This window comes from Nelumbo lutea, chromosome 8 (assembly GCF_056320005.1).
Source record: "Nelumbo lutea isolate HS-2025 chromosome 8, American lotus-T2T, whole genome shotgun sequence".
Classification (NCBI taxonomy): Eukaryota; Viridiplantae; Streptophyta; class Magnoliopsida; order Proteales; family Nelumbonaceae; genus Nelumbo; species Nelumbo lutea.
The window spans coordinates 59,658,216-59,672,194 of NC_142691.1; the positions used below are offsets into that span (position 1 = coordinate 59,658,216).

At 41.3% G+C, this 13,979-nt stretch overlaps 1 protein-coding gene across 2 annotated transcripts in view; it reads right to left on the minus strand.

Moving 5' to 3' along the window:
* Nucleotides 1-13,979, minus strand: part of LOC148844442 (Calcineurin-like metallo-phosphoesterase superfamily protein) — a 154,005-nt gene that overhangs the window by 38,443 nt on the left and 101,583 nt on the right. For both annotated transcript variants that reach the window (XR_016103479.1, XM_088958747.1), the window contains exons 6-7: nucleotides 1,278-1,337; nucleotides 1,100-1,200 (exon numbers count right to left, since the gene is read on the minus strand). Coding sequence is in view for 1 of the 2 variants with exons in the window: in XM_088958747.1 (XP_088814873.1) it covers nucleotides 1,100-1,200; nucleotides 1,278-1,337 (161 nt within the window). In the remaining variant the exon portion in view is untranslated. The remainder of the gene's footprint in view (nucleotides 1-1,099; nucleotides 1,201-1,277; nucleotides 1,338-13,979) is intronic.

Below are 13,979 nucleotides of genomic sequence, written 5' to 3' on the forward strand. Positions count from 1 at the left end.
GAGGAGTGTTTGGAACTGCTGTCAAAATTACAATCAATGAAAATTAATCCCTCAGCTGCAGACATCAGGTGGTGGAAAGAACGCAAGGATAGCAAGTTCACAGCCAAGTCAGTGTACTCCATATTGATCAGAAATCAGGTGAAGGCTGATTCAATTAGGGGAGTGTGGGGGAAACCAGTGCCCCCAAGGGTGGAAGCCTTTGCATGGCTGATAGCCAGAGGATGCATATTAACACAGGACATTTTAAAGAATAGATGTTTTCAATTTCCAAGAAGATTTGTACTATGTCTGGCCAGAGAGGAAAATATTATTCCTCTGTTGAACCAATGCAGCTTTATAAACCCAATTTGGTCCTATTTTTCCAAGCTGTTTAAAGTGGACATGTGGTCAATTTCAGATCAGTCTGAAAATTTTGGGTGCTGGCCAAGAATACAGGGTGGTCCTAAGATCAAACTTCTGTGGAGTTGCATTCTCTTTGCTGTGTGCTGGGAATTATGGAAGTAAAGAAACAGAAGGATTTTCGAGAACAAGAAGAAAAGGATGGAAGAGGTGGTGGCATTAAGCAGTTCTTCAGTGATTGGATGGGTGTTGATACTGCCAAAATTTCAAGGTCTAAAGAACGAGGACTTTGGGGTTCATTTTTGGTGTACTCTGAATTCTTAAAAAGTCTTGGTGTATTTGTGTTTGCTACTTTGAAGTTGTAATTGCTTTTATCTTTAGCAACAATTTTTTTTCTTTATTTATCTTCAAAAAATATTAAAATCTCTTGTTTCTAAAGCATCCATCCATAAATCTACCACTGCATTTAAATTATATATAAGATTACATCGTTATCTTACATTTAGAAATCTTTTTGTGGCTGCTAGTCAGTGCCTAGATATCAGCACTGCATTGGTTAAGGAGGCTAAAACAATTAGTCATCCAACTCATCCCCTTAGCACATTGACAACACAGAAAAAGTAACCATAAATAAGAATGGTTTTACCAAACCTCCCTTCACAAGGATAACTTGAAAATATGTTGATGAACAGAAAATCTCACCTAAAAAGAAGACCAGAATAGAAAACATAACAAGACTAAGAGAACTGTAGCACTTTACCTGGTTAATAATTGGGGAAGAACGGTGAATGCCACATGGAGTCCAATCAGATCGATACAAAGGGATATGTGTCAACAAAACCTTCGGATATGGCCTAATATCTAGATGAAAAGAAAAGCTTCTAATAAGAATTGGAGAGGTATTACACAGTATTAATGTAAAGATCAAGGTCATTTACCCATGGATATATTTCTTATAAAATTCCATGATGTTGAAGTAAGTTTTCCTTGTGGAGCCCCTAAAGAATCAAAATAGATGTATCAAATGCAATGATCCAGTTACAAAACTGAATAAAATCTAATCATTCCGGAAAAGAACAAATTCATGTAATTTGTAATCAGATGCTTCAGAGTGTCATTTGGAACTCTGCTGCTAGTAGGGTCATTTAATAACTGAAAATGACCTAGAATATATTTTTTTGATAATAAATATCAAACTTGAGAAGAAAGTACAACAAAGCAGGTGACGAGGAATCGCCCAAAGTGAAGAAAAGGAAACAAAACAAAACATCACACCCCGTCTTCTAACTCAAGGTATGACTAAATGCTTGACCCAAAAGACTCTTTGAAGCATCTGAAAATTCTGGTAAAAGCAGAATCAAATTTATCAATTTATTTCCAATTCCCAAACATAATTTTTCCTTAATTCTTGATTTGCCTTCAAATATTTGCTAATTCCTTTTTTTTCCACTTGCAACAAACTGCAAATGGAACATATCTCTATAAAATCTTAGACTTCTTGCTTCCTTGCGATACAGGCCAAAAGGAAATTTCTTTCGCAAAATGGGAACCCAAATAGCAACTTTGAAGAGCCTAGAGAAGAAACCCAAATGAACCTTGCGGAACCACATCCATGACATAGATACAGAACATCTTCAATTTCAAATTCACATAAATAGCACCTTCTAGCAAGCTGAAAGCCTTTCAAAGCCACCAACCAAGCAAAAGTTTTGACTGTTGGAGAATTTGGGTTTCCCTGTTAACACAGTTCAAGCAAGAGGGAAAACCAGAATGAAAGGGTGTGTTCAGTGTGTCACACACCCAAAGAAATTATCTTATATGTGAATTCTGTACAAGACTGAGAAAGGACAATTATGTCCCTCATAAGAAAGAATAAGGAGAAATATAATATTGTATATATGATGCAACATAAAGAGGTGTTTCCAAGAGCCAAAAAAAGGAAAGAAAGTGTATGCAACACAAATCAGGCTCTACACTAACCCTCAAACTGATGCCGAGGTATAAGCATCAGTTTGTCAACTAGAAACTGGTGGTGAGTACATGATGGATTTTGTGAAGAGATCAGCAAGCTGTAAAGCTGAAGATGTTATGTTGACTGTTTTTATGTATTGTTGGTTCGGCTGATAGGTGTACATGTTAGTTTGTATTGGGTTTTAAGCTGTTAGGTACTGGGCCTTTGTTATTGGGCCTAAGTCTGTTTAGTGTTTTAAGCAGTCTGGGTGTCCCATCACTAATCAGGGGCATTCTAGACATTTCATGTAACACTGTATTGTAATCTACTATAAATAATAGTACTGTCGACTGGGTTACTCAGTTCGACATTCTCAGAACTTGTTTGCCTTCACCTCCCTTCTACTACTTCAGCTACAATCTTTCAGCAAACATGGTATCAGAGCATTGAGCGATCTTCTGGTTACAGCCGACACCAACTCTTCTCTCTTGCTTGCTTTCTCTTCTTTTTTTTCTTCTTGGTTGCTGCAGAAAAACCCTAGAGTTGCCATAGAACAGAACAGGGTTTGAACCTAGGGTTTCTCTTGGTTGTAGGGCACAAGGGAGGTAAGAACCAGAAGTTGATGCCCTACTAGACTGCTTCTATTAGTTAGTAGCCATTCGGCTGCTAAGAGAGGTCTGTATAGGACAGACCTAGGTTGAGGACTGATTTCAGTAGTCCTAGTATTGGTCGTAGGGGTGAGCACTCTCTACAGTTGCAGAAGTCGAAGCCCAAGTGAAGTCTGCATAGTGCAGTGTGGAGAGCTCTCAGTTTCAGGTTGGTTACTTGCTCACAGAATTCTTCTTGGTGCTGTAACTAGTCCACTCCAGGACTGTGACCACTTCGGCTAGTCTGAAACAGTGTTATATACACAAAGTCTGCATCCAAGATGTCTTCAATATCCGGAGAGGTCTCTTCTAGGGATAACAGACCTGGTGGGAGGTCTTCAAATCTGGAGAACCCGAATCTGCACAGCTTGCAGATTACAAGTGTGTTGCTGGATGAATACAACTTCAGGGAGTGGTCCGTTTCTGCAATGCTTTTTATTACTTCCCGTGAACTCACAGGTTATTTAGATGGGAAGAAGGAACCCGAAGTTGGTAGTGTGGAGTATGCAGTGTGGCGCAAGGAGAATGCCACAGTTATGTCCTGGCTGCTTGCTTCTATGACTCCTCGAGTTGCCAGGACTGTTCAACACTTTCCCACAGCAGCTAAGATTTGGGAAAAAGTGTCAAAAACCTATGGACAAAAGAAAAGCAATGCTAGAATTTACAGGTTGAACCAAGACATTGCTGCTTTAAGGCAAGGGGATATGACAGTTGCAACATATTTTGCAACTCTAGAAGGACTGTGGGAAGAGCTTGATCACCACTTGATTCTGGATTGGGAGAATGCCAGGGACAAGGAGAGACATGATAAGCAGATTGAAGAGAGCAGAGCCTTTAAGTTCTTGATTGGCCTGGACCCAGTGTATGAGGGCATAAGGTCACAAATTCTTGGAAGAGATGAAATGCCCGAGTTACATCATGTTTATTATCTGGTAAGGAATGAAGAGGCCAGGAGAAAGGAGATGCAAGTTGACACTCAGAAGCAACCAGTTGAACAATCTATAGAACATTCAGCCCGAATTTCTACAAATCAAAAGGGGAACAGATATCCAGACAAAAGGCATCTCAAGTGCACTCATTGTGGAGGTGAAAGACATGTAAAAGAAAAGTGTTGGGTCCTGTATCCTCACCTGAAGCCAGCTGCATTGAGAAAAGACAAGAAGGGACAGAAGGGTCAAGCGAGAAGTGGGAACCTTATCACTAGTAACAATGGTGATAGCTCACAGAGTATACCAACAATGGCTTCTTCTTCCATGGGGCAGGTTGCTAATTCCTCCGGAACCGGTACCTTGGGCTTCACTGCTGATGAGGTAGAGGTCCTTGGCCGGGCTTTAGCCCGTCTAAGGAGTAACTCCTTTGCTTCCTCCTCTCTTGCCAGATCAGGTAGTCTCTGCCTTTAGTGCAACTAGTCCTATTGACTCTATGTCTTGGGTTATTGATTCTGGTGCAACTGACCACATGACAGATATGTCCTCCTTATTCTCTTCATATCACTTGTTGTCTGGTCAGGATAAGATGAGAGTTGCTAATGGGTCTTTCTCCACCATCTCTGGCAAAGGGGTGGTTGACCTAAGCAAGGACCTCTCTCTTAAATCAGTTTTGCATGTTCCTAGTCTTACCTCAAACCTTTTGTTTGTTTCAAAACTTACCAAAAATTTGAACTGTAGCATAACCTTTTTTCCTACTCATTGTGTCTTTCAGGACAGATTGATGAGGAGAACGATTGGGAGTGGTCATGAGTATGGAGGCCTCTACTATTTTGATGTAGACATCGGTTCAGCCTTACAAGCATCTGCTGCGAGTGGTCCGGAGAATGTGGAGTCAATAGCTAGGTTGCATCTGTGGCATGCTAGACTAGGTCATTTACCTTTTTCATCATTGCAAGTGTTGTTTCCCAAATTGTTTAAGGGCATTTCAAATCAGAGTTTAGTCTGTTAAGTATGTCAACTGTCAAAACAATGTCGAACTGTTTATCCAATTTCCAGTAATGAAATTCAAGCTCCTTTTGATTTGGTTCATTCTGATGTTTGGGGCCCTTCACCTATTGTTTCTATTGATGGCTTTCATTACTTTATCAGTTTTATTGACCACTACTCTCGATGCACATGGATCTACCTGTTAAAAGGACGGGATGAAGTGCCATGGATAACCATGGCGTTTTGCAAAATGATTGAAACACAATTTGACAAGAAGATTAAGCAATTCCGGTCAGATAATGCTAATGAATATTTTGAAAAATCCTTGAACTTGTTCATGGAAGATGCTGGCATGCTACATCAATCATCTTGTGCTAATACCCCTCAACAGAATGGGGTTGCTGAGCACAAGAATAGACAACTATTGGAGACAGCTCGAGCCTTACTATTCCAGCACAAGGTTCCTAAGCACTACTGGTCTCAGTACTTACTGCATCATATCTGATAAATCGGATGCCATCTAAGGTGTTGGGTATGAAAACCCCTTCTTTGTTATGTGGCCTACCCTTCCAGAGTTTCCTCTTCCTCCTAGGGTCTTTGGTTGTGTATGTTTTATACATGTAAAGGATCCAAAGGAGACCACGCTGGATCCTAGGGCTACGAGAGGAATCTTTTTGGGGTACTCTCCTACACAAAAGGGTTACAAGTGTTATGATCTTGTCACCAAGAGAAAGTATGTCACCAGAGATGTGGTTTTTTTGAGTCTCAACCCTACTTTCAGTCTTCCCAGAATCCTCTTCAGGGGGAGGCTAGTGGGATGGAAGAGGATTCTTATTCTCCCTTCTTTTTTGTTCCTCTATCTGCCTCGGGCCTTCCATCCTCTCCTTCTACTCCTCCTTGTTGTGACATCCCTGGTGAACCTAGTGAGGCTCCCACTGTGCCTGCTTCCTCTCCTGATATTGCAGATGTTCTTGAGGGTTCTAGTAGGCAACAGAAAGATATAAGAATCACCTACAACAGAAGGAAAAAGGGGCCTCAAACTCATGATAGCAACCAGTTGGACTCGGATCTATTTGTCTTTGCAATCCAAGGTAATCCCAACACACATACTTCTGATTTGGATCTTCGTATTGCTCTTCATAAGCCTATCTGTTCTTTTACTACTCGACACCCCATTGCTGATTTTGTTTCTTACTCACGTTTATCTCCATCCTATCACTCCTTTGTGTCTGCTCTTTCTTCTTGTAGAGAAGATGGGCCGAATGGCCCATAGGCTGTTATTCTATGTTATATTTATGTTCTTCTCTGTAATGGGCCTTATTCTGGGCCCATACTCTTCTATGCTCTGTTTTTTGTAATTTCTTGTCCAACCAAGGGCCTCTCTTGATAATTGCTCAAAGATTAACTTAGTAAAAGTGTATTAGAGTGTTAGAGGGAGGTTTAGTTCGAACCTCTCATCCTCTAACCCTCCTTGCTGCAACTCTCTCTCTCTTAGCATCTCTAATCTTCTCTTGTTTGTTCTTTCTGGTTTTCTTGCATAGTCCCATACTTCTAGGGTTGTTTTTCATCTTGGTATCAGTTGAAAAAAGTCCTAGAAGTAGGGGCTGTGTTAGAAACAAAGAAAACTAGCAAGAGAAGATTAGAGAAGAAGAGAGAGTTGCGGCAAGAAGAGTTAGAGGATGAGAGATTCGAACATTACTACCCTCTAACTCTCTAATACACTTTTATTAAGTTAATCTTTTAGTAATTACAAGAGAGGTCCTTAGTTGGACAAGAAATTACAAAAGAACATAAAAGAGTATGGGCCCAGAATAAGGCCCATTACAGAGAAGAACATAAAGATAACATATAGTAACAGCCTATGGGCCATTCGGCCCATATTCTCTACACTCCCCCTCAAGCTGAGCATAGATGTCAATCATGCCCAGCTTGCCAGTGTCATGATGAAGTCTTGCCTTGGAGATGCCTTTGGTGAGAAAGTCTGCCAATTGTCCTTCAGAGGTAACGAATGGAAGGCACACTTCTCCGGAGGAGACTCTTTCTCGGATAAAATGTCTATCAACTTCAATATGTTTGGTTCGATCATGTTGTACCGAGTTGTGAGCAATGTTGATGGCAGCCTAATTATCACAGTACAACATCATGGGACTGTCATGATCAATCCCAAGTTCTTCCATTAAGGACCTTAACCACAACAATTCCGAGACACCATGTGCCATGGCCCTATACTCTGCTTCTGCAGAAGATCTGGCCACAACAGATTGTTTCTTACTCCTCCAAGAGACAACATTACCAGCCACCAGACTGCAATATCCTGAAGTATATCTTCTATCATCCATATTTCCAGCCCAATCAGCATCAGTATAGGCTTCAAGTTTCAAGTGGTCATGCTTGGTAAATAGGATTCCTTTCCCTGGAGAGCCTTTCAAATAGCACAAAATCTGTTCTGCTGCTGCCATATATGAGTATCTCTAGGAGCATGCATGAATTGGCTAATGCAACTGACAGCATACGCAATATCTGGTCTAGTCATGCACAGGTACAGGAGCTTCCCAAGAAGTCTCTGAAAAACCCCTTTGTCTTCTAACAGAGTTTCATCTGTAGCTGAAAGTTTGTGACTCATATCAATGGGAGTTGCAACTGGTCTTGCACCCAGTTTTCCAGTTTCAGACAATAAATCAAGAACATATTTCCTTTGGGAAATAAGGATCCCATCTTTGGATCTGGCAACTTCTATGCCAAGGAAGTATCTCAACTCCCCCAAATCCTTAATCTCAAATTCTGTACGGAGGAAAGACTTAAGAGCCAGAATGCCTGAGGCATCATCACCAGTCACTATAATGTCATCAACATACACAATGAGATACATTGCCAAAGATCTACCTTTCTTCACAAACAGAGTATGATCCGACTGTGTCTGAACATAGCCGAATTTGACAAGTGCAGTTCTAAATCTCTCAAACCAGGCTCTAGGAGATTGTTTGAGACCATAAAGAGATTTCTTCAATCTGCATACCTTTCCTTGCATATCTTTCCCATACATCCCTGGGGGAAGGCACATGTAGACTTCCTCATGTAAGTCACCATTCAGAAATGCATTCTTTATATCCAACTGATAGAGAGGCCAATCAAAGTGAGCTGCCAGAGATAAAAGAACCCTCACAGATGTCATCTTAGCAACAGGGGCAAAAGTCTCCAGGTAGTCAATCCCATATGTCTGTGTATACCCTTTTGCAACGAGCCTAGCCTTGTACCTCTCAATAGTTCCATCAGCCCTATATTTAATGGTGAAAACCCACTTGCACCCAACCGGATCCTTCCCTTCAGGCAAATCCACCACCTCCCAAGTACCATTTGCATGTAGAGCATCCATTTTGGTTTCCATGGCATCTCTCCATTCTGGAATCCCAAGAGCTTCTGAGACAGACCTAGGAATGGGGTTAGAAGCAACAGAAGAGAGATAGGTAAAGTATGAAGGAGAAAGCAAGTCATAAGAAAGGTGTTTGGAAATGCAGTGTGCAGTACATTTCCGCTTCCCTTTCCTAACAGCAATGGGACCATCAAGGTCTGAAAAGATGATTCCAAAGGAGTTGAAGCAATACCTGTTATCTCATCTGTGATTGGGAATGTATGAGCTTCATTTGTTGTAAAGGAAACCACTTGCTCATTCCTGGATCTCTGCCTTTGATACACTTTGGGATTATGGATAGGGCGAGGGGGTAAAGAAATAGGGTCCCCTGGACAAGAGGTATGAAGTGATTGATCCTCCTTCGACTCATTTGGTGAGGATATAGGTTTGTCAAGAGACTCAACTGGGACAGGAAGAGGAAGAGCAAAAACTTGTGACAGACTCTCCCCCCGTGGACAAAGTCCATCCTGAGAGGATCCATAAAAAGGAGAAGGTTCATTAAAGGTAACATCCATAGAGACGTGTCGGGTGCCAGTCTTTGGATCAAAACAACAATAACCCTTTTGTGTGGGGGAGTAACCAAGGAAGATACATCTGTGGGCTTTCGGTTCAAACTTGTGTCTTTGCACACTTGGAATATGAACATAGCAGGTATAGCCAAACACACGAAGAGGAATTGGGAAGAGATCCTTGCCTGGATGAAGAAGACTGAAGGGGGATTTAAACCCTAGAACCCTGGATGGCATACGGTTTATGAGATAAGTAGCAGTAAGTATAGCATCACCCCAAAATCTTGTGGGAACATGTGAGGCAAACAAAAGGCTCCTTGCAAATTCAACAATATGTCTATTTTTCCTCTCAGCAACTCCATTTTGTTCAGGGGTTCTAACACAGGAGCTTTGATGAATAACCCCCATGTCTGAAAGATACAAGGATAAACTCTTCTCAAAGTACTCTTTTGCATTGTCAGATCTGAAAACCTTAATTCTGTTACCAAATTGAGTTAGAACAAACTCATGAAATTGCCTCACAAGTCTTGGGACTTCATCCCGGGATTTCATTAAGTATATCCAGGTGAATCTAGAGAAGTCATCAATGAACAAGATAAAATATCTGTAACCCCCCATAGAGGATAAATGGTATGGCCCCCACACATCAGAGTGCACAATATGAAAAAGAAAAGAGGATCTTTTATTGCTCACAGGGTAATTTTTTCTACAATGCTTTGACAACTAACAGGACTCACAATTGAGACTAGACACACTGACTTCCTTAAACAGTTTTGGAAACAAATGGCTTAAAGCAGAAAAAGGTAAATGACCCAACCGACAATGACTCAACATAATTTGACTAACAGACTCTGAAAAAGTAGAACCAAAAGCAACATTCTTGGGATGATCAAAGCATTGGCCAGGGGTGTCGAGCAAGTATATTCCATTCGCTTCATGGCCACTCTCAATCACCTTCTGAGACTTCAGGTCCTGAAACACACAGTGAGAAGGGAAAAAGGTTATACAACAATTCAATGATTTGGTCAGGCTACTTACAGATAACAAATTGGTATTTAATTTAGGCACATGAAGAGTGGAAGATAAGAGTAAGGAGTCTGTAGCCTTGACAGTTCCCTTGCCGGAAATAGGGGCAAGAGAACCATCAACTAAGGTGATTTTGTCACGGCCAGGAAGTAAATCATATGAAACAAATAAAGTGGAAAGGTTGGTCATGTGATCAGAAGCACCTGAGTTTATGATCCAAGGGGTTTTGTGTTTACCTGAGGTGGATGCATGGTTAGCGGAAGCCCTTATACCTGAGTGAGCAAATGCAATGGTGGCTGAACTTCCAGAAGGGATGGATGATGAAGATGCACCTTCAAGCTGACTGATCATCTTTCCAAACTTCTCATATTCAGCTTTCATGGTTGCCAACTGTGCACTGGTAGATTGAACCTCTGTATCTGTGCCTGTGGCTGCATGTGCACTTCCTGTCTTTCTACTATCATTTTCTTCTGGAATTTGATAGGTACAAGATTGGGATGCAACTTCCAGCACTTGTCCTTTGAATGTTTCGGCTTCTTATAATATTCACACACCACTTCTTTCCTTCCTGTGCCACTGTGAGTTTCTGTAACCCCTTTGGGTTTAATTCCCATATTTGCAAAATGATCATTAATACCAACTCCTTGAACCTGCACTTGCCTTCTACTTTCTTCACTGCTGACCAGAGTATATGCTTGTGACAATGAAACATCTTCCTTGGACAAGATGTTTTGCTTTGTAATATCATATTCAGAATTCAGCCCTGTCAAGAACTCAAACACCCTATTCCGTTCAACCAATTTCCTGTATGTTTCAGCATCCTTAGGGGTATCCCAAGTCACAGCCTCTATCAAATCAAATCTCTTGCCATATAGATTTTAAGATTGAGAAGTATGCTGCAAGTGACTTCTCCCCCTGTCTTAGATTTTACACATCACTTCTCAATTTGTAAGCTTTAGCAACATTCAACTTCTGGGAATAAGTCTCTGCAACACTATCCCAGATCTCTTTAGCCGAATTCATCCACAAATAATGTTGACTGATCTGTGGCTGCATTGACTTCACAAGCCACCCAATCACAGTGTAGTTTTCTTGTACCCATCTCTCATAAGATGGATCATCCTCTGAAGGAGCTTTCTTGCTCCCAGAAATAAAACCCCATTTTCCTTTGCTACAAATATGGATTTTCACTGATTGTGACCAAGCTAAGTAATTGGTCCCATCAAGCTTGACTGTAGTTACAGCTAGCATAGAATCGGTTGGGGTTCCCAAAATCTGCCCATATTCAGCAGTATTCTTGTTTTCAAAGTTTGAGAAATCCATCATGCAAAGTTCGGTGATAGTTCTTTCTTTTCTGTTTCAGCCTCCAAAAAGACACCCAACAACCTCCAAACACAAGGTATTTCAGATTCTAACAGCCGATGTCCCAAGGAGGAAGACAAAAGATTACAGTCCTTGAGAGACCTTTTGTCGAACACTCAGTGTGCAATACTTAACAGCCCACTGTTTACTGTTTCAACCTTCAAAGTATAGGGCACTGTTTACTGTTTCAGCCTTCAAGAAGGGGCTGGAATGAAGATGAGACTAGTACCACTTAGTTTTAACAGTCTCAGCAACTTCCCAACCTAAAAATCAGCCGAATAGGACCTCCAAAGGAACCCAAAAATTTCTAGGTAGGAGCAGTCCAGCAACAGTGGTCGAATGAAGCAGTCTCAGCAGCGGTGATTCTAGGGGTATTTCGGCTACTTGATAGTCCAGAAAAGAGATAAAAAACAACCCAGAAATCTCTGGATTAAGTCAGACCAGAGGATAGCCGAATAGCAGTACTGTTTCCAAAGAAACTTCGGCCCTTTTAACAGTCCAGAACAATGAAAAATTAACCCAGAAACAACTGAGCAAAGACTTATAGTAAGAGAGTCTCTGGTTTGAACAATAAACCAGGCCTCTAGGATGACTTCGAAAACCCTTTTCTCTGATTTTAAATTAGGCAAAGCAACTTGTTCTCTGATTCTTCCTGGTCACCAAACCCTTCTCCAAGTGAGTAGAAGCTTGGGAACCCTCCAATGACCTCCAAGAATCAGGCGGATGACTGTAAACTCTCAGCCCTAGAACCTCCTCATGTAGTTGGCTGGACTAGAACCACATGAGGGACACGCCAAGCAGTGGCCTGCTCTGATACCAAGTTGAAAAACAGTCCTAGAAGTAGGGACTGTGTATGAAACAAAGAAAACTAGTAAGAGAAGATTAGAGAAGAAGAGAGAGCTGTGGCAAGAAGAGTTAGAGGATGAGAGATTCGAACATTACTACCATCTAACTCTCTAATACACTTTTATTAAGTTAATCTTTTAGTAATTACAAGAGAGGTCCTTAGTTGGACAAGAAATTACAAAAGAGGAACATAAAAGAGTATGGGCCCAGAATAAGGCCCATTACAGAGAAGAACATAAAGATAACATACAGTAACAGCCTATGGGCCATTCGGCCCATATTCTCTACAGTATCAGAGCAGGCCTGAGCTTGGCGTGGCTCTCATGTGGTTATAGTCCAGCCGACTGCATGAGGGTGTTCTAGAGCTAGAAGTTTAGACTCATTTGCCTATATCTTGGAGGTCATTGGAGGGTGCCCAAGACTCTATTCGCTTGGAGAATAGTTCGGTGACCAGGAAGAATCAGAGAGAAGGATTGTTCGGCCTGATTTGAAGCTCAAATAAGAGATTCATACAACTGTAAGTTGCTTCAGTTATTAAGGGTTACTCGGTATGTCTCAATGGAATGTGTTGAGCTTCGCGACTGGAGCGAAGTGTTACTCTCTACCATGCATATGCCCTTGTGTCAGGGGAAGAGAGCAGAAGAAATGTGATGATGAAAAATTCTAGTTTTGATCAATCATCCATGGTTAGCCCTGTGAGACGTAAACAAGGTGGAGACCAGGGTGGCAGTGAAATCAAGAAGGAAGACAAAAAGGATATGATCTGTGACTATTGTAAGAAGCCTAAACACATAAGATATACTTGTTGGAAGCTTCATCCCCATCTTGTGCTGAATAGACTAAAAAACAAGAAGGGAAATGCTCACATGGCAGTCACTGGTGACATACCGGCCCCTACTACTACAGCTACTCTAGAGTCTGTTGCAGTTGCTGCAGTGAGGGCCGAACTTGAGAGATTTTGGTAGTTTCAGAACCAGCGGGATACAACCAGTTCTAGTTCAATAACAGGTGGACAGCTAGGTATAGGTAGTTCTGGTGGAGCACATGAAAGAAGGATAGGATCCATCTGATGGACGCCATGAAGGGTGCGGAATGGGTGGGCGAATTTCAAAAATTTTCCTACCTTCTCCCAACTGGGAATCATATTCCCTTAATTTAGAATACAATATTCAAGGATTTTACTTGAACCATAATCAAACCAGATCTGAACCAAAAGGAAACAGGAACGATTATACCTGATCCGGAGAAACAATATCTCCCAAAGTTGGTGTTCACGCCCAAAGAAGATGCCAAGATCCGCTCCTGCTGAAGATGACACAGCTGTTGATGGAACGGAACTAGCAGGGTGCGTCCTACACACTGGATCCTTCGCAAGAACTCACTGGAAACTCTGAACACTGAATCATTTTCAGTCTTTTTTGCAAGACTGATGTCAAGAACTGATTTCTTGACTTCTTTCTCCTACAAAGATCGAATCTTGCAAGAGAGGTTGGCGGTGGCTGGAGGAGAACTCCTGGGACGAAGATGGCTGAACAGTTTTTCTTCTCTCTGGAGTTCTTGAGATCAAATCTCTGTTGCAGAAGACTTTCTTCTTTCTTAGAGAAAACTTGGTTCGAAATCTGGTATATTCGAATCTTATTTTCTCCTCCTTTCTTCTTGATTAAGAAATCCTCCTAATTAGGAGTTATCCCAATCCAAATTAATATTTGGATGGGGGATAATCTTAATTCTATCTACAGATTAAGTTAGTTTACTCCTGATCTTATCAGGAGGTTACCAGATTCAAATCTGATTTGAATTTGGTCTCCCAGAGTGGATAATGTCATAAGCTCAATCCTTTTTACTAACATTAATCTCAGATTCGCCCATAGATGGGTGATCACATCAGCCCAGCTCCTAATGGGCTTTTTGGCCCATTAAGTGTTCAGTGTTTAATTAGTTTCCAATCTGCTGCCCAGTTGGGCTTCTTTGTAT